This window comes from Polypterus senegalus, chromosome 11 (assembly GCF_016835505.1).
Source record: "Polypterus senegalus isolate Bchr_013 chromosome 11, ASM1683550v1, whole genome shotgun sequence".
Lineage (NCBI taxonomy): Eukaryota > Metazoa > Chordata > Cladistia > Polypteriformes > Polypteridae > Polypterus > Polypterus senegalus.
The window spans coordinates 62,150,443-62,178,209 of NC_053164.1; the positions used below are offsets into that span (position 1 = coordinate 62,150,443).

Sequence of the window (27,767 nt, forward strand, 5' to 3'; positions counted from 1 at the left end):
AGAGGGAGGTCAGTGGAATGGTGAAGATGCAGGGACTAGAGCTGGCGAAGGTGAATGAGTTTAAATACTTGGGATCAATAGTACAGAGTAATGGGGATGGTGGAAGAAAGATGAAAAAGAGAGTGTAGGCAGGGTGGAATGGGTGGAGAAGAGTGTCAGGAGTAATTTGTGACAGATGGGTATCAGCAAGAGTGAAAGGGAAGGTTTACAAGACAGTAGTGAGACCAGCTATGTTATATGGGTTGCAGATGGTGGCACTGACTAAAAAACAACAGACAGAGCTGGAGGTGGCAGAGTTAAAGATGTTATGATTTACATTGGGTGTGACGAGGATGGACAGAATTAGAAATTAGTACATTAGAGGGTCAGCTCAGGTTGGACGGTTGGGAGACAAAGTCAGAGAGGCAAGATTGAGTTGGTTTGGACATTGCAGAGGGGAGATTCCAGGTATGTTGTGAAAAGGATGCTAAGGATAGAGCTACCAAGCAAGAGGAAAAGAGGAAGGCCTAAGAGATGGTTTATGGATGTGGTGAGAGCGGACATGGGTGTAACAGAGCAAGATGCAGATGACAGGAAGATATAAAGATGATCTGCTCTGGCAACCGTTAACAGGAACAGCCAAAAGAAGAAGAAGACAGTTAAAAAAAATTGTGGAGCTTACCAAAAGTTGATTTTTCTGATAATCTTAATCCATAAGTGTTCACTTGTATTTTAAGGGTTAAAGAAATATAATTGTCTTTATTACACCTTGACTAAAGATCAAATCACATTTATGAGCCATATATCCCAGAATCCAGAAGATTCCACAAAGATTACAAATTTCTTTACAGTTTTATTAGGAATTCAGCTATCACTGCATGATTCAGAGTTTCAGAAAACTAAGAAGTGAAACAATTTGTTTAATGTTATATACAGTATATATTTTTATTATGCAAGACTTTTTTTTTCTCCTTAGGAGTCCACTCTCTGCACTATACCTATAGTGCTCTTTCTTCTAACCAGAATGAACTCCCAACATTTGTGGCCATGGGCCTCATTGATGATCGACAAATTGATTACTATGACAGCAACACAAAACAAAAAGTTCCTAGACAAGCATGGATGGAAAAAATGATGAGTGAAGATTATTGGAAAAAGGGCACTTTGTCTCGCAAAAGCAAGGAGCAGTGGTTCAGGGTAAATGTTGATATCTTGATGTCGAGAACTAATGATACCAATGGTGAGCCGTTACTTTACATCTGGGCTTATGGTAATTGGGGATAAATTGTGTTTATAATATAAGTTGACTTTAATGCTTTTTTGTGTGATGTCTTGAAAGGCGTATGTAATAATATTATATATTTTTTGTGCCAAATTTTTAAGGATGCTTCAACTGTTTAGGTTTACTTAAGGCCAATACAGATCGTCAGTTTCATGTTGCTAGAATTCTAATACTGATTCCAATTTGTTTTCTTTTTTTTTCAATATTGTTTTCCAATCTAAGTTTCTGCATACCTAACCATGCAGAAGTGTTATGTTCTACAGTATATTAAAGTGGTATTTTTACAATTAAACTGCACACCACAGATATTACCTGTTCATTTTTTATTAACAGAATAAAATTCTGTAGGCTTATTGTTCAGTGTCCATAAAAATACTAAAATAAATAAAATCCCCCTTAAACATACATTTTTAAGCTAATACAAATTTAGGCAAAATATGTGTGGATAATACACATGCCATGAAAGAAAATAAATTTCTTTCATAATTACTAGCCACAGTTCTTATAAAATGTTCATAAGATGTTTATCAAGAAGATACAAGGCTAACATGCTTAACAAGTTTACATGTAAAATTGGCACATTTGGCTCCTAAGCTAAGAAGTCTATTGTTTAGTAAGCAAAAGGGGCAAATTCTTCTTCATCTATTCTTTTTTTAAATAAAATTGTGTGCCACTGTACTGAACACAAGCTCCCATACTATTCACACTCTGACAAGGAGTGTCCATTTTAAGTAAAGAACAAAGCGAAAAGGTCTTATCTTGTTACAATCCATTAATTAGTTTATGACCTATGGTCAGCTGACAGTGGTGGTGAGTTAAATCATACAGGAGAAAGTCAAAAATAAAGTCAAAGTCATGGAGATCTCAGACAACTGGCCGCCTACCTGCTCCTGGATTTTCTATAGTAGAGTCTGTGCTGGCCGTCCAATCTGATGAGAGAATCTTTCCTTCATCCAAGATGACTTTTTCATATTCAGGAGAGCAGCCACATGTGCTTTAGTCTCTGTTTGTTCCTTATCTCCTCCAATTCCATCCAAGTGCACCACTTCACCCAGGTATCTTTGACCTTCACTTCACATGCCTTAGTGTATTTCTCCTGAGCATAAGCATCACTGTTGACTTGGTGAGGACATGGTGATTGCTATTTATGTCCTGACATGTTCAACAATAGTACCGAAAGATGGTGTTCCTACTTTCTCACTTTAAACCATGGCTGTAAACACTCAAGCCTGGAATGACAGTACTTCCTGAGCAATGGTGGGGAATGTCTACATTACTGTATGTGGCACGCTGAATGAGGATGTTGCTTTATAATGAAATGAATGAACAAAATATTTTTATGTCATGCATCCTCTTAATATCCTGTGTTCTGACTTAGTATTTTGTGAATTACTGGAATTGTATCTTACATATGATTTTTTAAAATTATTTGTATTTGTTAACAAAGTATGCTCAGAATTTCTTGTTGTAATTTTATTTTTTATTTATGAAAATTAGCTGTGTTACCTGGCTTCACTCGAGAAATTTCCTAAGAATGGATCTCGGTTACAGTGCTGTTAATTGGATGTATCAGAAGTACTATGTAACTGAGTACTTTTCTGTATACAGTATTTATTCTTTTTTACCAGTGGTTAATATTATTAGTTAATTGGAGCTCCTTACTCTAACATCCTAACATACAATTATCCAGGAGTAAAATATTCATGCTGTAGATCAGTTCCTGCTGATTGACCATTGCTTTTGTTGATGGTCATTGGAAAATACAATTTTACAGTAAACTGTATTATTTTGAATTCTAATGGAAATTTTGGTTCTAAATAGAATTTCACATGGTAGTACATCCATGTTGCTGTGTATTCTTTTTTTTAAAAAAGGTAGCTTTAGTCAGAATTTAATGTAATGGTTTGATCTACAATGTTGTGTCATTACAAGGTTTCAGAGGGTTTAGAAAAAAAAGCAATATACACAGAATTGTGGTTCCTTTAACTTATTGGATAAATCATTGACTTTTACAGGCTGAACATTATAAGCATTGTACAGAAAAAAAAACTGGTGAAAAGATCTGTCATAAACTATGTACAATGCCCTAGTGCTTGAAGTAAAACCAAATAACTGGTGGTGCTCTGTATCATCAGGGTCACCTTTTTGTTATTACTTTTACATGACATACCATTTGAGCAGGTGGTTGAGAGGTTGGGGGTATTTGGAGCACCACACTACACTATCGTTAGATCAAGGAGAGGTAGGGGGTGTACCCCATTCAAGTTCATCTGCTCTGATAAAATGACATTTAGACAAAGAGTTGGAGATAAGTTATACTCACCAGTACACTAAGAAACGCACCCTAAGTAGAAATTGTAATTGGTCCCGGTAGCGGCCCACTAAAAAGCACAGCAGTGTCCAAATCCTTTATGTTCTGTTCTTGATTGACTTCATTACTGAGCTGACCAAGCATTTAAACTTACCAAAGCATGCCGTCACTTCTAGCTTGTGTTGTACACAGGGCTCAAAGATGGGTGGTGCTTTGTGAACCTGAGTGTAACAGCATATTGGATCTGATCTTCAAGGGGACACTCTAGTTCTCTCAATATTGCATGCATTTTACCACCAAGACTATCCCCAGTTCTTTGAAATATATGTACTGTATATAGTTTCATTCGACAATCCAATCTGGCTTCAATTTGTAGGTATTTTATGCACATCGTGAGGAGTAACTTAGCAATGCTAAGCATGACTTCTTCAAACTTTGTGGAACTTTCTGCCTTTACTTAGCTTCTGGTAGCAGCCATTATTTCCATACAGCAACAGTCTCAGTTCTCTGCAAGATTACATCTCTACCTTCTTGGCGCTCAGCAGAAAAAAGGATGCAGCCCCTAAGAATAGCCCACTCACTACAATGTAATTACTGACAAATATGGACAAATAAAAAAAAAATATAGGTTGGCTAGTTGTTTTTTTTTTCTATAACATTTTAAACATTTATTTTTCTTATTACATTTTAAACATTTTACATTTTAATAAAAGTAATTTAGTCTAGTCTAAAGAATGACATCCTTCTTCCGGTCCTGGGTGGCATTAAAGGACTGGTTCCCAGAAGGGACAGGTGTTGGTCACGAAAACCTATAAGTGCCATCACTCATTTTCCAGTTGATGTCCCTCTGAATTGCAGAAGGAAAAAGATATTGTGTTAGCATGAGCGCCCCCTCTTGTCCTGGGGTGATATTGATTACCTGTCCAGAGCCCTGAAATCTGTCATACTCCTACATGCTTGATATAAATTTTATTAATGCTTTATGTGATTTTTTTTAAAGTGCATGTCTCCCATAAACTTGCTTTCAGGTGTCCAGTCATTTTTGTGATGCTAGTTACATGAAGAGGTTTATTTTTAAACAACATTCTCCTGCTCACTTAAACCATTTCAAGATTGTGGAAGGTCAGGTCCTATTCTGGCAGTATAATGTGCGAAATAGAAAGGTTTAAGTGAAAATGGAGGGTTTTATTAAAGGCAAGTGGAAATAGTAATGAATGTAAAAACTATTGCAACATTGTATGTAGTTGAAAATATAAATCAGTAACAGAATGTAATCTTTGCAATTTATCCTCACCACTAACCTTTTGGTGCCTCCTTCTTCTTTTTGAATGAGACACAGCATGAATCCTCCATTTAACTGGAGCTGTAATTATGTTTGTTTTCAGGCCTTCATGTTTTACAGTGGATGCATGGATGTGAAGTTGACTTTGATAAGGGATCTGTGAAAGGAATGGATATGTACAGTTATGATGGAAAAGATTTTCTGTCTTTTGATAAGGAAAATATGCAGTGGGTTGCCCCAGTTGAACCAGCACTTCAAACAAAGATTAAATGGGACAAAGAACAAATCTTGAACCAATACACCAAGGGATACCTAGAAAATGAGTGTGTTGACTGGCTTAAAAGGTTTATGAATTATTCAGTGGGAGAGGCCACCAAGAGCAGTAAGTAATTATCTTTCTTTCCAAGGTTGAAACAAGGAGAAGCAATATTTGACCTGTGTGTATATACAAAATAATGGCAAGGAGGCTCATAAATAGATGCTCTAACACCCCTGTAACTCTGTTCTAACAAAGGTCATGGCTTGGCTACCTGTGATGCCCATTCAAGAGCTTACTTTCATATTATTATCAGGGCACTTAAGGCCCTGCCTTTGGTCTGTATTATCCACCGCTGCCTACAGAATCCATCTCAGCCAGGTTGTACAGTTACCTTCAGATATGATGATGTTTCTTTGTATTAAGAATGAAAGAGCATCTAAATTCTAGATAAGGTCTGGGTTTTTAAACATGTTATGTCCACAGTTCATATAAAGTCATTAATGTATTAAATAAACCTGAAAACACAGAAGACCATATTTAAAAATAGATTGCCAGCCTACAACGTTGCATTTCAGCCATCAGTTTAGTCACAGATAAAAAGGGAAAACGAGAAATAAGTGGACTTCGACAACCTAAGGTGTTACACTTTCATTTTATAAGGTGGCACATTTAGAAGTAGTCCACTCCTTAAAAGTTGGTATTAAATCACAGTGTTTGTGCTGTGAGTGAGAATTATGATAAGCATACTAATAATGTTAATAAATTAAACAATTTTTTTTAATGGAATATTGACTTTTGTTATCAATCTCCATTCCTGAGATTTGCAAGAATTTCACATGGAGTGATTATAATTCCATAAAATATGTATAGCATTAGTGTTTTGCAGGGCATGTCCATTTGTGCCCAAGCAGATTTTCAGGAGTGTAGGGATGCCATCTGCAGGTCATTCTGACTCAGAAATTGGGATATATTTGTTATACTTTACCTGCGTACTAAGGCTCCTGGATGACTTGTCCAACAGTAAAATTGATGCTCATGACACCAAAAACTAACTGGCACTGGGTTTGTTAGCAGCTGGTGCAAGTGTGAGCTGTTGATCATTTTGACAAGCTTACAGTAAAATGCAATGACAGTTGGTTAATAAAAACAGCCACCTCAGCAACTATAAGAGATGTACAGGTGAAATATTGCTTCTTCTTTTCCTAAAGAAATATTTATTTAATCCTTATTGACGTTGTGTGCACTCTCTCACTATCTCACTATCACTCTCTTTTATTTTAAGATGTTCCTACTGTGAGGCTTTTTGGCAAGCGTATGACTGATAAGGTCAGAGTTACTTGCTTGGCAACTGGCTTTTATCCCAGAGATATTAAGGTTTATATCACAAAGGATGGGGAAATAATCACCCCAGAGGAAGAAGACCCTCTACCAAATGATGATCACACCTTTCAGACTCGTAGAAACATAGATATTAATCCAGATGACAAAAGCAAATATGCCTGTAAGGTGCTTCACAACACCCTGGAAGAAAAAATTATTGTACCATGGGGTAAGTTCTTAAATTTTCAAATATTAACTGATTAATACAACTGAATAAATAAAAACTTTCTACTGTCAATTTAAAGATGAATTAAAGTTTTTGTTTAATAATCATTTAGAAAAGCTATTTGTTCCTCTTGAAAACAATGATTGGAAACTATAGCACAGACTCTCCATTAAACTGTACTTTTAAATAAACTATTTTTCTCATCCAGATTGATGATCATAATTACTGTAGTTGTCAGATCCTATATGACAACTAAACAACCTTCATATGTGCAGTTCAAAATTATTTCTTAGTCAGGACATCGTTTTCAGTTTGTCTAAAATTTTTCAATTTTTATTTCCTTTCTTTGTGAACAAGTTAACAAAAACTGGAAAAAAACACACAATGGTCCTCATAGTTATTATCACTTTAATATATCCGCTTTATGTTTTCCCTTTTATTTCTCTCTGTATGTTTAAGTCCCGATAACCTGCTTGTTTAAGTGCTTTTCTCCTTTTCACAACAGTTCAAATTTCCTTAAACACTTGTTTTCCCTCATATTTCTTTGCTAAATGTGTAACTTCTGCTGAGCTGTGGCAATAGTTTAACCAAATGGCAAAAAGATTGGCCATCTTGTAAGCATTTCTCATCACTCTGTAGAGTTGGTTCAGATGAGCTGCTGAGATAAACATTGAGCCAAAAATAGTAGAGGTAAAATCTAGAAAAGACGAGCTGAGATCCAGAATTTGACAAAATACAAAACAAAAAGCACTGTGCCAACACTAAGTCCTAGTCTTTCAAAGCTGGTGAAGTACAGTGCTAGAGCAAACACTAAGGATGTGTTCTTTTTATTTTCTTTTTCTCCAGTCACATGACTGCCACATTATTAAGCAACATGACTAGATTGTTATCGGCAGACATGGGTGAAAAGAGAGTGTAACTGGAGTGAACCCATACCAGAAAGTTACAGGAATTCATTAAAATTCTGTTTGTTTTTTGTTGTTTGTAATGGGACAACAACTTTCTTTGAGTCTTTGAATTAACGCATAACTGCTGGCAGCAGCTCTATTTTCACTATGTGGATTTCAATGACAGATACCAGGACTGTGCTGCTGCTGCTAAATATAAGAAATATTGTTCATATCCTCAGGTGAGGTTTACAACATTATAGAAACTACAGTGGAACTGTTGGGAAGTACTGAAGTGTGTTGCATTAAAATCTGGAAATGCACATCCTGACAGAAGTAACAAAAGGCTTACAAGTTTTCTTGTGGATACATCATAAAAATTTCGTAATGACAGTACTAGCTTTTTTATTTATGTTGATCCTGGAGAATGTTCATCTGGTGCTTGAATATATTTCATTTCAGGGATATTTCTGAGCTAAATTAGTTTATCCTTTAGGAAGACTCCAGTAATCTTTTCACGTTCCTGTCATCTGCAGCCATTAAATTTCAGTTCTCAAATGAGGATGCAGACGTGTGAGTTAACATATCTCATAGGTCTCTTAGAAGGTCAATGAGGACCATTTACCAGGACTAAAGAGTCTGTGAAGGCAAGAAAAGTGAAGTTGAGTTTTTTCTATCTGTTGTACTGGAATTCCTGCCACTAAACATCAGTTACACTGGATGGACACACCCTCTGTGGGAGAGGTAGAGACAGAAATTGTGGGGGATCAATGCTCATTTCCTTGAGGGAGGTCGCTGAGGTAGTTGAGTAACTCTGTAGTGACAATGCCCCTGGGAGTAGATGAGCTATGTCCAGACATACTGAAGTCCCTGGACATTCTTGGGCTCTAATGGCTGACTCACCTTTTCAATGTTGCATGGTTGTCGAGGGCAGTGCCCTGGATGTGGCAGACTGGTGTGGTGGTCTAATTTTAAATAGGGGTAGCGAATTTTGTGTTCCAACTATTGGAGATATTACACTACTCAGCTTCCCTGGGAAAGCTTATGTCAGGGTACTGGAAAGGAACCTCTGCCTAGTCATGGAACCTTCATTGTGGAACATTGGACAAGCTCTTTGCCCTCGTGGTCACTATACTAATCCATAGTGGTAAAGAAGGAGCTGAGCCAGAAGATAAAACTCTCGTTTTTCAATGACCGAAAGGACAAGATTGCAAATACAAGTGGCCTTTCTCCACAGGGTGACTGGGCTCTCTTTTTAGAGTGAGAAGCACAGACATCAGGGAGTGGTTAGGAATAAAGCCGCTGATCTTCCACATCAAGAGGAGCCAATTAAGGTGATTTGGGTATCTGATATGGATGCATCCTGGACACCTGCCTGTGGAGGGTTTACAGGCACAACCATCTGGCAGGAGACCCTGGGGGACGACCTAGGATTCCCTGTGAGGACTATATCTCTCAGATGGCCAGTGAACACCTTGGGATCCCACAGTATGAGTTGGCCAGTGTGGATAGGAAAAGGAACTTGTGGGCCTCATTGCTAGGACTGTTTTCCCCCCCGCGACCTGGTCCCAGATAAGCAGTGAAGAATGACTGAATGAAACATAAGTTAAAATGTCTGGCCGTTCACCATTGCATGCAGAAAGTATTTTGCGTAAGTTGTATGCTGTAGTCTCTCTCAACTTGCCCTGAACACTAAAGCTAAATTTGGTGAAACTCTTGCACACCAACCCTGTACTCTGTAATTTTACTTGTGGTTATATAGCATTTTAAGCCTACACTGCAAAAAACTAAAATCTAGGTAAGGGTGATTAACACTTTTTTAAAAAAAATTAGATTAGCTTATCAAATACCGGGTAAGTAAGATTATCTTGCTTCTTCTGAGAATGCCTGAGAAACAACACCATAGATAAGGAGGTTCTGAAGATAAAGCAAACTTGATAAATTTGAAAAAGAACATTTAAATGTCCACATTCAAGACATTGTTGCATGTTTAACTAATCAGACCTACAGCTATTTATTTAGTAGCTGTGGTCTAGTCTATTAACCACAAGGTTCCAAGTATAGTACACACCACTAGAGTAACGTTATAAATGTAATGTAACCTGACAGTTTTTCACTACAGTAACATTTGTCCTACCTCTTAATCTCCATTTGCATAAACTGAAAAGATTTATCTCCTTCATTTATTCCCCAAAGGTTATATCAGTCATTCCTCTCATTTGTGAAATCAGCATCTTTTGTGGACTTTCTCCAGCACTGCTTTTTATAGTCAGCAGTAATAGTAGTTCCCCCAAAACTGTTTTGATTCTAATAAGGACATTTGTATTTATGTTTCAGATAGAACAATATTGAATGAAAATAAAGGAAATGGAATGGTTTGGGGCATCATGGGTGCCTGTATACTTTTATTTTTCTGTAGTATGGCTGTTCTTGTTTACAAATACAGACTGAAAAGAGGTAAGAAAATGTTTTCTTTAAACATTTTAGGTATTTTTTTTAAATATGTTGTTATTTCATAAGTTACATAAAAAGCACACACATTGTTTCGTGTTGAAAGGTTAACCTTTTAAATTTATTAAAACTGTGACAGGAGAATTCAATGATAGAAAATTCAGTTCTTGGTGTGTTGATATATTAATATTAGAGAAGGTAGCCCAGTATACTAAAGTATACAGGTCTTGATTTTGGTTTCCATGTATACTTGACATTTGACTAAAGTATAAAAGATTTTTTTTTAACTGAAGTACATAAATCCAATCTTGGGTAGATTTTAGCATCTTTAAATTTTGAAACTTTGAATGTGCTGTGGAATTTTTTAATCTTATTAACCCATGTTTAGCACAAATTGAACAGTATTTTTTCCACATTGTTATCTTTAATTGTGATCATAATTGTAATTATTTTAAGTGCCTCTCTGGGCACTCTATGGGCGGAGTGGCAGCTCTGAGGTAGGGATCTGCACTGGTAATCGGAAAGGTTGCCGGTTCAAATCCCATTAACGCCTGAAGTGACTCTAATCTGTTGGACCCCTGAGCAAGACCCTTAACCTGCAATTGCTTCGTCCTGGGTATGACATTAATCGGAATCCAGCCCTGCAGGGAAAAACCTGGGGATTGGTGGCAGAATTGGCACTCCAGCCACCATAAAAAACATGGCTACACTCGGGTCCTAATCTGGGGATCCTGAGTTGATTTGTCATGTGGTGGGTGCAGCAATGCACTGTATCAGCGCGTGTTCCTAATCTCTCTCTCTCTCTGTCTATGAGTAAACTGCTTTACGAACATTGAGTTAAATTCACTTATATTTGACATTGCCCCTCTTTCCTTAGGGCTGTTTAACAGTAGTGTCCTTATTTTAGATAAGGAGAACCTTTGGATAGGAAGGTCAATCGATCTCCATTAAATTATTACAACGTTTCATACTTAATAACTTTATTTTTTTAAATGCAGCAAGGTATATGACAGACACATATTGAAGGTAGCTACTGTATGTATCCATTAATCAAGTAAAAACCTAGAAGTAGAAAGCATAAACATAGAGAGAGACAAAGTTAGAAAATATCACAGTGGGTCTGAAAAAGTAAAGAGAGGGTTACATACAGAGAAAGTGAATGTAAAGGTTTACTGTACTGTAAAACATCCTGATGAGCAGTCTGACTGTCTGTTACAAACTGATCAAAATGTCCTGTTTTTCTCATATAGCTTTTTTCATACAGATGTCGGGTGTCATAGTTTGTGATCAGTAATCACCTTTTTTGCTTCTGTTTATACAGTGCCTGAAACATCAAGTGCTACTAGTAATGGTAAGTTTACTAGATAATTTTTTTTCTTTTTTCCAGTAGCACTTTTTAATGACTATGGATGGAGTTTGAAACCTGGGTGTCATTATTATTATTTTTTTTTTTTGCCTCAGTTAAATAATATAGTATATAAAGACCCTACACATGCTAGACATGGTTGTTAGGTACTTGCTGGATCACAGGACCAATACAGGTGGAAATGAGCACAGCTGATCACACATTCTCAGAAGGCAATATAGATTAGTATGAGCCCCCAATAAAAAGATATCATGAGAATTGGAAAATTTTTTAATCAAAACCAATTCATAATCCAAAAATGAGAATCCAGAAATACAGGCAGGAGGTCATAATGAGGAGGGCAGAAAAACTTGGGCACATATTTCTTCAAACACAAGGAAAGGGCAAAAACTAAATACAGGCTGATATAAAGAAAGAAATTGAGAAGAGGCTATTATAGAAGCAACACTGTAAATGCTCAAGCAATGCCTTTTATCTTCCTCCTTTTATGTCATCAACCCCCATCATGTGACTGCTGCATGGCAAATGTTGCTGTGTAACAGACCCAGATAGGAGGGACCCTGTAGCAAAAGGAAGGTTAAAGGATGGAACTCCATCCACACATAATTATTTTCTCTTTAATTTTCTTATTATTGTGGCCAAGAGTCATACTTTTGCACTTTTTTGGATAGCCTTCACTTTGAAACACTTTTAAAATGTAAAATGAAAAATGACAGTGATATTAGAGCAAGTAACAGTAAGTAGTCTGTACATTCTAGTCTGACGGGTTTCAGATGAAGTGAGCTTTTAAAATACCAGAGAGGACCCTAGGCTGTACAATTATCTAGTTTAAATTTTTAAAGGTCCTGAAATACAATTTTACTTGACTGAAATTCTTACATTACTGTTGTTGCATCTGAAAAGTTGCAATTTATCTTTCAAGAGTAAAATATGTTTTATTTTTGCAACATATTTGCTATACAGTATTTCTTTGTAGTGATGTGAAGGTTTTGTTAAAATCCAGTTAAAAAAATAACCAGAAAATCAACACTGAGTGTAACACTCACTGTCAATGCACCTCTAAGCGGCTAACTGAGGACTGAAAAATAAAGATGAATGGCATTTTACACAGTAGCCAAAGACTAAAAAATGATATTGAAGCACTCACAGCGTAGACTTGCAGGATTTCACAAGTCCCAGTCAGTTCTTATTTTTTGCACTGTGAATTTTTTTACATGTAAAATTTATTATGCAAAAATATATCATTTTGTCAAGTAAAGAAAAGCCAGTATGCCTTTCCTTTGGTATTTTTTTTTTCCTTCTCTCTCCAAACGTACCTTGAGCTGAATACTTTCTTCATCCTTCTGTTTTAAATGTGTATCCTTGGTGCATCACTTTTTAATTCCAATCCAGGTTGTTACTTCTGTGTTTTGTTTAAATTGTTATCCAGAATAGCAGGACATGAGGTGACTCAGAAAGGTGTCCAGCATTTCTCTTTAACATTGCCTGCATATCTGACTTCCATTCAAGTACATTGCTACTGTTCATTCAATTAAAATTAAAACAGTATTTTTCTTTTTGCAGGAAATGCTACTTTGAATGCAGGAAATGGTAAGTAATTAAACAGACATCTAACATAAAATACAGGCAATGATTATGTTTCTGTAAATGACTAAACATTTAACTTCAAGCAAGCCATTTTTTTAAACATACAAAATCTAAAATATTTACTTCTGTTATTGGTAATTGCCAAGCCAGGGATAAATTAGTAAATTATTAGTAAATGCCAAACTGGGACATAACACCATGTAACAATAAATTGGAATCTGTATAAATAAAGAAAAAGTTAGGTTTGTCTGTCTTTATGTGTGTTTATTACCATATTGTCCAGTAAACAGCTCGGCGGACTTTTTTGAAGCTTGGGGTAGCAGTGGGATAAGCTAAGTAGAAAAATTCATAATAGTGCATGATATAATAAAAAAAAAAAAAAACTAATTTGGTTTTTAGAATTGCATTTAGATGGCCTTAAGTACATTAAGCTTAAACTATTGGGTTATAGCATGGAAGGAGGAGTTGGCCTTGAAAATTGGAGTGCAAATAACCCAGTTACACAACTGAAGCTCCTCAGAAATGATTACATTAGACATAATTTCTAGTTACTCCCCAACATTACTATTCATTCTTAGATCTCTCATAATGTAATGTTCCTTGCAACAAGATACTTAATTTACCTTTCAGAAAGGTAGGAGCTAATTTACACTGAAACAGCTTCTGCCATTATCACATTGACATGCAACTCCTGAGGGTAAGAGGTAATGGAAAGCTAAAATAATGTGAGGTAGTGCAAGATTTTAAATCTTTCCAGTGATTCCTACAGTGAACTCTTTGGTTGTGCTGATATTGTTTTAGATTATTTTCTTACTATAAAGCAATTTTAAAGAATTTTGTGGGGCTAGGGGTTAACTCCAGCTACTGACTTCAGCTTTGATATTTTACATTCATAGAAAAACATGGCTGAAGGATTTGAAATAAAAACTACCTTTGTCATTTTGGTGAGAGGCACTAGTAATTTTCTTCCTCTAAATATTTTCCCACTTTCATGGAGAGTCACTATTTTTGACCAGCCTCCTCCATTCTCGTCTGTTGTACACTTTCTCACCTGACACCCCATTTCTTCCTTATATTCTTCTTTATGCAGTCCACCCTTTTTCCATTTGGTCATCCTCTTCTCTTTTCTCCTTGCATCTCTATATCCATGATTCTTCTCCCCACATTATTTACCTGTCTTTTCATGGCATGTCAATACCATTTTAACCTTCTTTCCTGTATTTTCTTTAGAAATTTCCCAACTTTGACTGTACCTCCGATTCTCTTATTGATAATCTTATCAGGATTTGTTACTACACACTTTCATCTCAGCATAGTCATTTCTGTAGCATCCAGTTGCAGTGAGTACCACTTTACCTTTCACTCTTGCACTGATTCTTAACACTCATAACACTCTGTGAACGGTACCCGGGCACAGACAGGCGGACATGTTGTTTTCAAAACCACCACACGTTTATTTACACACTATTTACAATTATATAGGGTCACCAAGACCCCAATCAATGGTCACAAAGACCCAGTCACGTGCACAAACCCCCAAACTCCCAATGTCCTGGCCACAATGCCTTTCTTCGGGCCGCCTCCACTCTCCACTGCTTCGTCCTCCTTCCACCCGACTCCAGCCCTGAATGACGGGAGACGGCCCCTTTATGGAGGCCCCGGATGAGCCCAGGTGTTCCCGGCAATCTTCTGGCCACGCCCCAGCGTGGCGGAAGTGTCGGCTGTCCTCCCGGCTGCTCCCCGGGCACCGTCCAAAGTCTTCCCCCCAGCACTTCCTGGTGTGGCAGGAGTGCTGGGGAAACAATCCCCAAGGCATTGGGGCGCCTCCTGGCGGTGGCCACGGGCCCCTACAGGGAAGAGCTTCCAAGCCCTTGACCCGTGGCTCCCAAAACAACCCGGAAGCGCACCCCGTGATCCAGGCGGGCTCTGACCCTCTTCCGGTCCCTCCTGGCGTCCCGCGGGTCATAGCCCCTGGCATCCCTGACAGTGCCCACAGCCAGCGAAGACCACTCGTGGGTAAGAGCGACCCGTCCCGCGAGGGCAGCAGAGCTCCGAAACGGGTCCCACTCGAGGATAGCCGGGGTCCGGCCCCGCACTCCTAGCAGGGACAGGGCGGAGACACAATCCGACACCAACCCATGGTGCATCCCTGTGCTTCGCACAGGTTGTGCTCCCCCCTTTTACCGGCACCCCGGGGCCTCCTCGGTAGGCACCCCCTCCGGGACCTCCACGCCCCTTTGTTCTGAGCCACTCGTTCCCCCGTTGGCTCCTCTAGCTGCGAGCGCACCTGCGCACCGACAGAGAGATCCTTCTGCAGCGGCCCGACATCAGAGGGCTGTTCCGCCACGAAGGGGTTCCTTCAACTCGCCCGGGGTCCGTCCCTACAAAAGAGAACACAGGGGCAGAACCGCTGCCAAAGCACCCAGCTCGTGCCACGCATGCGGGCAGCGTTCTCCCCTCCAACCGGCACCCGGCACTTGCCTGATCGGCACCCTCTCCGCGGCTTCCGTGTCCCTCTCAACGATGGAGTCGTCGGCACCGCCCGCTCTCTCTCCGCCGGCCTCAGGGATTCCCTCTGCTCTCCCAGAGGGCAGCCAGCCACACGCGTGCACCCAGCAACGCGTCTCACCTTATCGGAGGAATCGGCACCCAGCCTCTTAATCCTCCCTTTACTTTCGGACGCCTTGACGATATGCGGCTCCGTATTACTCAACACGAGCCCCTTTCCCGTCTGCGTCCGTAACATATCGGAGGAATCGGCACCCAGCCTCTTATTCCTCCGTTCACTCTGGGACGCCATGACGGTTTGAGACTCCTTATGGAATAAAAGGCGCCTCTGTCCCGTCTGCGTCCCTATAGTGCGGCGCAAGACCGCAGCCGACTCGGGGCGGAGGGCGCTAGGACCCGGGGCACTTAGCAGCCCGTGTCCCTTCAGCGTCCTCTCGGACTCCCCCCTCGCCGCGCATGCAGTCCGCGGCGCCGCACCTCCTGTCGGAGGGCTGCTTACTCGGAACTGCTCATTGTCTTCACAGCCTTTTTCAGCAGACCCTCCCATATGCTTTACGGAGTCGGCTGTACTCACCGTCTCCGCTGTACCTCTCCGGCTGGAGATTCCAGCGTCGCGCCGTCCCGTCGTCGATAGAAACGTTCTCAGCGCCGCGCGCCTTCCTCTCCATTACCAGCACCTCAGCCCGGAGGGCACATAGCACCTGTAACACCGCGCTGCCCGGCGGGCTGAAGGGACGCCTCCAGCTCCGCCAAAGCAGCCGGCAAAGACAGGAAGTTAACCGGCGCGAGCCTACCTGACTGTCGGCCTCCGACGCCGGCCACTTCCTGTGGGCCTTCTCCTCCGGCCCAATCGGGTCTCCCCCCTGCCCGTGATGGACATTCCTTGGTCCCGCCTCTCTGCAGTCATCGGCGGGCACACAAGACACACCGTCCAATCGCGTGCCTGTCAGGGGGAGGGACTTCTGGTCCGCGGCCATCTTGGCTCTCCTTCTGCGGCGGCGACGTGCTTGCCGGCAGCCTTGCTGTTGCCAGCGCCTCTCGAGCTGCAGCGTCTCCTCCTTCGCAGCCCTCGCGGCTGCGCTGTGCTGCGGGCCCGCAAACCAGCATCGCCCGCCACTGGCGCGATCCTGGAGGTCCCTGCCTGGAAAACAAAACACACGCCCGGCCCCCAAGGGCCGGCTGCCGATAGGCAGGAACTCACCTCCCAGGTCCCGTCAAACCGAGGAAACGTCCTCGGCGTGGCCTCTCTGGACGCCATGCCGTCCCGGGCGCCTCCAGCAACGGCGCGCTCGTTGGAGACCGCTGCACTCTTCCAATGCACGCCGCCCGCCCGCTTCAGGGAATAACGGCCCTCCTGCGGACCCCTGGCGGTCCGTGGGGTTCCTTTACCCCGCGGGGCTGTGTGCACGCAGCACCCGCGGTATGCGTGGGTGGGGTCCCCTGCTGCACCGGGCCGTCCACAACAATGTTTTTATGAACAGGTCTCCGCCTTGAAACAGGCGGAGCATCCTGCCGACTACGCCAGATGTGAACGGTACCCGGGCACAGACAGGCGGACATGTTGTTTTCAAAACCACCACACGTTTATTTACACACTATTTACAATTATATAGGGTCACCAAGACCCCAATCAATGGTCACAAAGACCCAGTCACGTGCACAAACCCCCAAACTCCCAATGTCCTGGCCACAATGCCTTTCTTCGGGCCGCCTCCACTCTCCACTGCTTCGTCCTCCTTCCACCCGACTCCAGCCCTGAATGACGGGAGGCGGCCCCTTTATGGAGGACCCGGATGAGCCCCAGGTGTTCCCGGCAATCTTCTGGCCACGCCCCAGCGTGGCGGAAGTGTCGGCTGTCCTCCCGGCTGCTCCCCGGGCACCGTCCAAAGTCTTCCCCCCAGCACTTCCTGGTGTGGCAGGAGTGCTGGGGAAACAAATCCCAAGGCATTGGGGCGCCTCCTGGCGGTGGCCACGGGCCCCTACAGGGAAGAGCTTCCAAGCCCTTGACCCGTGGCTCCCCAAAACAACCGGAAGGCGCACCCCGTGATCAGGCGGGCTCTGACCCTCTTCCGGTCCCTCCTGGCGTCCCGGCCGGGTCATAGCCCCTGGCATCCCTGACAACTCCCAATACCTTTGTCCAACCTAATTTACAGGGTTTATTTCTAGATCTAGCTGTCCATCCTCCTATTATGGTTGATATGAGATATTTGAACTTTCCCAGCCTTTCAAGCCTTTTCCATGGAGGTGCAACAGTAATTCTAAACATTAATAAATGTCAGTAGTTTGAAAGGTGTTGTGACGGCATGCTTCTCAGAAAAAATAAAAGTAATTTCTGTACCGAAAAGAAGTAATTGAAGTTGTCTACAGATTTATTTTTTAATTTTTAATCATGCATGTAATATTTGCATGATAATTTTTAGTACCCTGAGGTGGACTGATACTCAGATGTTGCACCCAACTAAATATGATGGCTCTAGTTAAGTTTAAAAAAAAATAAATAAATAAAAATCACCAGTGCAGGTCTAACTACAAAAACAACAACAACATTTATTTATATAGCACATTTTCATACAAAAAGTAGCTCAAGGTGCTTTACATAATGAAGAATAGAAAAATAAAAGACACAGTAAGAAAATAAAATAAGTCAACATTAATTAACATAGAATAAGAGTAAGGTCCAATGACCAGGGTGGACAGAAAAAAAAAAAAAACTCCAGACGGCTTGAGAAAAAAAAAAATCTGTAGGGATTCCAGACCATGAGACCGCCCAGTCCCCTCTGGGCAACTAGAGCACTGAAAGACCACAATGTAAGATTAGAGTGTCAGCTGCAAGAACTGAAGTACTGTTAGCCTCTCTCAGTGCTTCTGCCTCAGTTTGTAGAGCCGTCTTCTGTGGGGGGTTTTCTTGTTATGACATTTTCATTCTGGGTGTGCTCAGCTTCTTATGCCCTATTTTTGGAAGGTGATAGCTAGTAAAATAACTCTCTGAATGCATATCAGTAAAGTATACTGTCATTGATGAAGCAGAAAATACTAAATTTTACTTTAACACTTCATGTAAGGAATGATTAGATTTTTTTCAGTTTATTACAAATTTGTACTATTTTCTTTATCGGTTTAATGGATTCCACAAGACACTTTTATATAAGTACACATCTTCGTTATTGATTGTATAAAGGCTCACAGCCATATTTTATTATTTTATAGGTGAACCCAACAATCTCTTGTTTACAGATAAATTTAAGTTTTCTTTTTTCATTTCACCTGGAACTATGCAAGGTGCAGGATAAAATAGTCTGTCTCAAACATTTTGGAATGTTTATCAAAGTTATTAAAACATTTTGAATTTAAATCATGATTATTTGCATAAGTGTTTTTGTCACTGCTATATCTGTGGGTTGTCAACAACCCTTTTGATTTTTACATACTATATATAAAGTATTCAAAATGGTTTTTTTTTTTTTTACTTGAAATACAATAGTTGAACACTAAGACTGATATGCTTTTTTGTTTAGAAAAAAAATAATTTGTGTTCACAGGACTGCCTGGCTATCCAAATGGACATGTTGGAATCTCGGTTACTAACTTGGGTAAGTAGAATAGAAGAAGTAGAAGTAAAGTCATAACTTTTATTCATCTCATTTTATACAACTGCAATAATGTATTATGACTCCACTTTATAGCATGCCTCAGAAAGATAAAAATGTTTACCAGATTCTGGGCTTTCAATCTCAAGAAATATGTACACCACAGTTTGAACTCTGTTGCTCTGAGTGGGTCATAACAATGAAATTTGATAACCTCGTGCTTTAGTTTGGATGAGCAGGACATTATCATATGCTAAATGATGTATCAATTATGTAATTTAATGGAAAAAACGATCTATAATGTGAAGAAGTTTACATTTTAAAGTTTAGTTCCCAATCACTACTTGTAATATGTATAATAAAATGAAAAGTATTCACCCCCACTTAGATGTTTTCGCTTTTTATTATTATGCAACATTGAATCACAGTGTATTTCATTTGCCTTTTTTGACGCTGATTAACAAAAAAAAAGACTCTAAGATGTGTGTACATAAGTAATGGTAAGGTTTGCCATATTTCTTGGAGTTCACCCTCTACATACAATACATACACATACACACATACAGTGTGTGTGTATGTGTATATCTATCTACTGTGAAACTATATCTAAAAAGAACAAGTTTATCTATTTATCTTTTACACTTGTCTGCATTGTTCTGCCCCTGTAGCTCTGTTCGAGTCAACTTCATCTCTTTAAAGAATTAATAGTTTGAACATGGAATATATTCTTTTACTCTAACTAGCAAAATATAAATATTAAGTGAGTCAGTAATTCATAATCTGTAGATCGGCTTTAAAAGTACAGTACCACTACCTGTGAGAATACACCTTGGTATGGTAAAATGTTGCATGTAAATGGAGGTCGCATCAACAAAGTTACTGAAATATAATGAAACTAAATTTTGTATATTTAAGAACACCTTGTCATTTGAAAAGATAATTAAGTAAACCAAACTTCGAAAGACCCTCTACTTTAAGATTTTAAGCATTTATTCTACTATTCTTGCCTCTGCAGGTGAATGTAGTTCACTTTTGAAACCAGGTAATTTCTTTTCTCCTTTGTTAATTGTACCTGAGATATACTGTACTTGATTACTCTAATAAGAGTCTAGAATCATTTTCTATCCTAGATTTATGATTATTCTAGATTAAATTTGGCAGTTGTGCAAAAATAATCCTTATTTCACAAAACAGCAATAAACAAACGTGCTGCTTAAGAAAGCTGTTTCGTTTTGCCCATTTTGTGAATCCAGAATTGAATTTAACATTAGTGCCAGTACATTGCAACCCACAGGAAGGTAATTTACTTGCTTTGCTGAACAGACTAACAGGTTGTAACTGTGCTAACACAGTTACAAAGGTTTCTCTAATAATCAGTTAGCATTTAAACATGATAAATTAAGGCTGTGCTAAGAGAGCTTAGCATTAGGACCTTGGAGTAGTGGTAATTGATAATGGGGCTTTGTAGTTACCTGTGAATAATAAATTATAAATTAGTCATTTCAGACAATAGTAGCCACTTGCAGCATTAAGTGATATCATGACTCATTTAATGGTACTCTCACTTACTACTTTGTGTGTGTGCGTGCGTGCACGTGTGTGTGTGTGTACACTTGTATATTGATATATAATTCTGTGTCTGTGCTCAAAAAATCGGTCTACCCTGTAAGGAACCTTTTATTCTATAAAATAGAAGTTTTATTTTTTCTTTTTCTTTTCCATAATCAGAAGTGGGTTTCAGCAAGTGTAGTCTGGCTGGTTCTTCAGATTCTGGTATGTAGAATTAAATTAACTTAAAGTATATTATATATAGTATACTCAAGTAACACTAAGAGGAAAATTTGTAACATTGACATACTGCCTATTAATTTCATTCCATGTAGATCTTTTATTGCATATTTCATCTTTAAGACCATCTTTTTTTAACACATTTTGCATTTATGAAGAACAGATGCTTCAAAACAACTCGTGCTCTCAAGAAGCACTTACAAACTCATTCCAATTCCTTTCAGTGTCAACTCGCAAACCCCATGCACAGTCATCGCATTCAGTTTTATGCTGCTTTTCAAGAAGATACCGCCATTCCCGTCCAAGAACATAACATTGGCCTACATACCGCAGTATGTACTTCTTGCAATGCTATTCATTGGCCATCAGAGGAGTTGGCGGGCCTTGCCCTGTCGTGCGTATCCCATGGTATCCCATGGGCTTACAGTTGGCGGGTGGGGCTCTGTGAATTGGCGGGTGTGGCTCTCTGTCTTGTGTGCGTCTTGGGTGCCCTTAGTGAATGGCGGGCAGGGCTCTGTCATGCGTTCCCCATGACGCGGGATGAGGGTTAGAGTGGGCGGTCGGGGCTCTGTCGTGTGTACCCCATGGTCAGGCGACTTGGTCGATTATATATAGAACAGCAGCCTGAACCGAAAAGAACAATGAAAAGTCAACGTGGCTCAGAGGTGTATGTGGACTGTAGCACAAACGAAAGCGACTGAGGCTGTGTTTGGTGAGTTGTTGCGTGCGGGTACATGAGCAGGCAGTGCACATGCCTCAAAAGCGACGGTGGACGCGGGAGGAGGGCTACAGTTGGCGGGTGGGGCTCTGTCGTGCGTATCCCATGACGCAGGAGAAGGGTTAGTTGGTGGGCGTGGCTCTGTGAGTTGGTGGGCGTGGCTCTCTTTCTTGCGTGTGTCTTGCGTGCCCTTAGTGAATTATATATATATAGATTTTTTTAATAAAACCGCAGGGAAAAATGTTGTGTGTGTTAACTGGCAACACTAAATGAATGTGTATAAGCAGATATGTTTGTACTTCAGTTTGCATGGGGTGTACTGTACAGTATACATGGTACTAAGTATACCGTTTCAGAGCTGGTTTTTCTCCTGCACCAGAGGATACTGAATCAGGCTTTTAGCTTCCTGCAGACTTACAGTATACAATGCATGCTTATAAAATGGAGAGATTTATTAATCATTTATTTTTTATGAATGTGTGTTTATGCTTAATCATTACCACCTTCTACAGTATGTGCTGATCAGACGTCCATCTGTACTTATTCCTCTTGAAACTCTCCATGATAGATTAGACATGCTTTATTTGTTTCCCTAAAATGATAGCAGTCACAGCAGGAATAGTAACAATCTAATTTAAGCAGCAATGTAACATCAGAGGTATTGACAAATCTCAACAGAATAATTTTCTGCCCTTGTAAAACAATCATCTGTCCATATTATAACAATATCTCCTGATATATAATTTGTGCTAAACTTTTCTGAGCTGTTACACAGGCAAAATAGAATACACATTATGAAAATGTACTGAATTTTCTGTATTAATTTAATGCAATATAAAGAAAATGCATCTAAACAGAGCATTTTTATTTTCTGTTTTATTTCTGTTATTATTGTGACCAAGAGTCATACTTTTGCACTTTTTTGGATAGCCTTCACTTCGAAACACTTTTAAAATGTAAAATGAAAAATTACAGTGATGTTAGAGCAAGTAACAGTAAGTAGTCTGTACATTCTAGTCTGACGGGTTTCAGAATGTTTCAGATGAAGTGAGCTTTTAAAATACCAGAGAGGACCCTTGGCTGTAAAATTATCTAGTTTAAATGTTTAAAGGTCCTGAAATACGATTTTACTTAATTGAAATTCTTACATTACTGTTGGTGCATCTGAAAAGTTGCAATTTATCTTTCAAGACTAAGATGTTTTTTATTTTTGCAACATATTTGCCATACAGTATTTCTTTGTAGTGATCTGAATGTTTTGTTAAAATCCAGTTAAAAAAATGAATAACCAGAAAATCAAAAGTAAAAATATCCAGAACACAGATTTCTCCATCAGTTTAGAAAAACCAAGTTGACTATTGTGTACACAACTTGGAATTTAAAACTACATCTTTGCAAAGTAGCTGATCTCATATACAGATTATCTTGCTGGAAGCTGCTAGCAATATGCCTGCCACGTGATTTAAACTGTGCAGCAACTAAAAACATGAATGGCAGATTGCTTTATGCCTAAAGTGTTCCGCATCTTGTCAAATTGCATGTTTCAGGAAGTTAACACTGCCTCTGCAAGTTATAAAAGACATATTTCTGCACACTTTTACATACTAAAACTGTGTGGAGAATTTAGTAGATTGAAAAAAATTGTGACTCATGTGCAAAACTGTGGCACCTTCCCAGTTGAATCATTACTTATTTTTAAGACTTCAAAGTCTGACTAATTGGGCCTTAAATCCACCCAGGTAAAGACAATTCCAGAGCTGATTAAACAATGACTCTTCCAGCTTCTCAGTATGTAACACTCACTGTCAATGCACCTCTAAGCGGCTAACTGAGGACTGAAAAATAAAGATAAATGGCATTTTACACAGTAGCCAAAGACTATAAAATGATATTGAAGCACTCACAGCGTAGAATTTCCACAATCAGAAACACCATCAAGAAATGGGTTATTTGCTAGATCTAGAAAAGTTTGTTTTAGAACTGATTGGGCCAGGCATGCAAAACAAAATCCACATGTCACCACAGAGAACTTTCTAAAATGTTTAGTTAATGCAAGAGTAGAGGTCTAAAAGTCTTTATTTGACCACTGCTTACACAAAAATGACTAAAAGAATTGTCATAAAGATCCAACCAAAAAGTCAATTGGCGAGAGTTTTCAAAGAGCTATGAACTGATATAAAACTTAGGCCTCAGTCACAAAAGCTACATTGGAGAAAACCAGGTAATGTAGGAAAAGGACATCTTGCCAGTCGATAAGCGTTGTGGTAGATCTGTTATGCTTTGTAGTTATCTTCTATCCAGTGGAAGAAGAAACATTGTGTTGATAAAACGAAAGAATGGAGTTGACTAAATATAAACAAAATCCTATCTATTAAATCCAACAAATAAATAATAATTGCGCATTAAAATTTTTAGAAATACTTCATGTTCATGTTTGCATGTGACAGAGGTTGCATTAACCTGTTTCTGCTCGGAAATACAATAAAACCTGAAATTTAATAATCGGTTCACAAATATTTGCATACAACTGAATCTTCTGACAGATGTTTTCCCCCTTTGTTTTGATGGAACTTGGTGCCTTCAGTGCAGACCTGTCTTTTCTTCTTTTTCATATTTCACTTGCAGGATTTCACAAGTCCCAGTCAGTTCTTAATTTTTGCACTGTGAATTTTTTTACATGTAAAATTTATTATGCAAAAATGTATCTTTTTGTCAAGTAAAGAAAAGCCAGTATGCCTTTCCTTTGGTGTTTTTTTTTTCCTTCTCTCCCCAAACTTACCTTGAGCTGAATACTTTCTTCATCCTTCTATTTTAAATTTGTATCCTTGGTGCATCTCTTTTTAATTCCAATGCAGGTTGTCACTTCTGTGTTTTATTTAAATTGTTATCCAGAATAGCAGGACATGAGGTGACTTAAGAAGGTGTCCAGCATTTCTCTTTAACATTGCCTGCATATCTGACTTCCATTCCAGTACATTGCTACTGTTCATTCAATTAAAATTAAAACGGTATTTTTCTTATTGCAGGAAATGCTACTTTGAAAGCAGAAAATGGTAAGTAATTAAACAGACATCTAATATGAAATACAGACAATGGTTATGTTTCTGTAAATGAATAAACATTTAACTTCTAGCAAGCCATTTTTTTAAACATACAGAATCTAAAATATTTACTTCTGTTATTAATAATTGCCAAGCCAGGGATAAATTAGCAAATTATTAGTAAATGCCAAACTGGGACATAACACCATGTAACAATAAACTGGAACCTGTATAAATAAAGAAAAAGTTAGGTTTTTCTGTCTTTATGTGTGTTTATTACCATATTGTCCAATAAACACCTCAGCAGGCTTTTTTGAAGCTTGGGGTAACAGTGGGATAAGCTAAGTAGAAAAATTCACAATAGTGCATAATATAAAAAAAAAATAAAATTAAATAAAACTAATTTGGTTTTTAGGATTTTAGGATTGCATTTAGATGGCCTTGAGTACATTAAGCTTAAACTATTGGGTTATAGCATGGAAGGAGGAGTTGGCCTTGAAAAGTGGAGTGCAGATAATCCAGTTACACAAGTGAAGCCCCACAGAGATGATTAAATTAGACCTAATTTCTAGTTAAACTCCCCAACATAAGGAAAGCTACTATTCATTCTTAGAACTCTCATAATATAATGTTCCTTGCAACAAGGTACCTAATTAAACTTTCAGAAAGGTAGGAGCTAATTTACACTGAAACAGCTTCTACCATTATCACATTGACATGCAACTCCTGAGGGCAAGAGGTAATGGAAATCTAAGATAATGTGAGGTAGTGCAAGATTTTAAATCCTGCCATAGAGGTGTGACCAGAACATTATGTGTGGATGGGCATTTGGCTTGTCTATGGGGGAAGGGGGGGCAAAAAATATCCATCCATCCATCCCCATTTTTGTAGGGGAGTCAAATAATAACAACAACAACAGTTTTATATAACATCATAACCATCATAACTTATTGTTCAATAAAATTAACAGAGACAGTGGAACTTGTGTTATTTTTTTGTGAACAAATATAGAACTACATCTACAAGGTAAATATCAATAAAGTCAAATGTATACAACATATGAGAGCAAGAACAGAAACGTGGCTTATTGTAGTCATTCGGGAGGCTATAGGATATCAGTTTCCCGTGTTTAACCTGGATATTACCTACAGGACCAGTCTGCGGTTGCTCTTGGCAAATTCTGCAATAAATTCATTCATGTCTAGATTTTCTGTGATGTTTCTCTCATGTGCCAGAATGACTAAATTTCTCTTCCTTGAATGCAGCATTGTTTGGCGGAGTGGAGTGAGAATGCGGTTCAAAGTAGAGAAAGAGCTTTCGCATGCAGCTGAAGACACACCAATGATGAGTGCTGTGACATATAGCGAATGCAACATAGGGAAGGCCTCTTTGTACTGCTGAATGCATTTGCATGCCTCAGAGAGATTAGCGTCAGCTGGCAGTTTATTGATCAACATTGCTTTTGCCACAGCAATTTCATTTTGCAAGCTCATGCTGTTTTGCTCTGTGCCTGCAAGTGCCTGAAGTGGTTTCAGGAGAGAATGATCAAGAAATAATTCTGATTTTGGCAGGAGAAGTGATGTGGCCCTTAGTAATTCAACATTTCTCTGAGAGAATCTTGTCTCCATTTCCAAAATAGCTCTATCAGGAATGCTGAACATTAGCCCTTTTAAAAGTCTGATTAGGAGCAGTTTGTTCATCAGAGTCACCATGCCCAAGCATAGACATGACAATACTATCATCAAGCTGTGAATTAACTTTCTGTTTCCTTTTGAGCGAATTGGTAGGTCTACTTTAACACTGAGAGAAATGCTCCTCCCAGAATGAGTCGCATCTCATCTCCTTCAGTGTAGCCAGTGAAGCTGTCACCACCTCCCCAGCAGTGCACAAATCCACTGCATGTGCCTGTAGAATTGCATTGGCTGGTTTCAGCACACCAAGCACATGAAGGAGGAATTTTCCTGTATTGAAGAAATTCTGCTTTTTTAATTGGGTCAAAAGACCACATGCCTCTATGCAAATGTCAAAATGGGCAGTGTCAGCCTCTGCTACCTCTGAGAGAAGCCCCCTTATAACTTCCTCATTGTTGACAATGGACTTTGTGACATCATAATGACTGGTCCATCGTATTTTTAGAAGTCTTTTCCATGTGGGTGTATTGTATGTGTGTGAAACATAATGTCTGTGACAAAATGTGTTCAGTGAATTTGACCAGTCAATGAACTTCTTAGCCAGAGGTTCTGATTCCATTGCATGTATCACTGCTGAATGGAGCTGGTGGTTGTAGCAGTGTACATATGGAATATACTTACCAACTTTGTTTTGTAACTAAGTCTGGACACCATGCCTTGCCCCAGACATAACAGAAGCACCATCAAAACACTGACACACTAAGTTGTCTGGGCTGTAACCGAGTTCAGAGAGATGTGACAGAATTTGGTTACAAATATATTCAGCATCAAGCTGATTCAGCTCAATTAAGCCAATCAGGTGTTCTTCAGGGATGGAGTTCTGGACAAATCTAATCACTACAGACAAATTCTCAATGTTACAGCGATCCCTGGTACCATCACTTTTAATGCAAAATCCATGAGAGTCAGCTTTTTCATATTTGGTCCTGATATCTTTTACCACCATTTTGGCAAGAGTCTCAATTATTTCATTTTGAATTACGTTGGATATGTATTTTGCATTATCTGGGATGTATTTTACAATTTCTGCAAGTTTGGCATCTTTTTTGATTGTATAATCAAAGAACATAAGGAAATGTCCCTCCTCCCCACCTTCGTGATTGTGACCACGCAGAGCCAGTTCATTGACTGCAAGGAACTGAACGGCCTCCCCAATGATTTTCACATAATATCTATTCTTTTCTATCTGCGTTGGACCCAGTAGTTGAACTATGCTTTCACCAGTCTCTGCCCAGTGCCGATACTCCTGCCATGCAGATATGGCTCTGACGTGTGGGATACTAGACGCGTGTTTGTGGAAGCCGCCACAGTCTTTTTCTAGAGCTTTTTTTCAATTAGTGTAGCTGTGTGGTGAATATGTCCTCGCGGTCTGAATTGATTCAAGCCACGGTCGAGACTGATACCAGCTTGCACTAAAACATCTGAGTGTCTTTCCGAATGCGTGCTTGGTATAATTAATTAAAATGGGCTGGGATGGGCTATCC

General features: G+C 39.4%; 1 protein-coding gene across 3 annotated transcripts in view; it reads left to right on the forward strand.

The window, feature by feature from the left end:
• LOC120539072 (class I histocompatibility antigen, F10 alpha chain-like) overlaps positions 1–27,767 on the forward strand; it is a 50,050-nt gene that overhangs the window by 17,561 nt on the left and 4,722 nt on the right. Inside the window, exons 3-12 of one of the 3 annotated variants that reach the window (XM_039768800.1) lie at positions 956–1,219; positions 4,958–5,236; positions 6,396–6,662; positions 9,884–10,003; positions 11,319–11,348; positions 12,927–12,953; positions 18,998–19,048; positions 20,061–20,087; positions 20,774–20,818; positions 24,578–24,604. In XM_039768800.1, the coding sequence (XP_039624734.1) occupies positions 956–1,219; positions 4,958–5,236; positions 6,396–6,662; positions 9,884–10,003; positions 11,319–11,348; positions 12,927–12,953; positions 18,998–19,048; positions 20,061–20,087; positions 20,774–20,818; positions 24,578–24,604 (1,137 nt within the window). The remainder of the gene's footprint in view (positions 1–955; positions 1,220–4,957; positions 5,237–6,395; positions 6,663–9,883; positions 10,004–11,318; positions 11,349–12,926; positions 12,954–18,997; positions 19,049–20,060; positions 20,088–20,773; positions 20,819–24,577; positions 24,605–27,767) is intronic. The other 2 variants (XM_039768801.1, XM_039768802.1) reach the window with 2 other exon arrangements.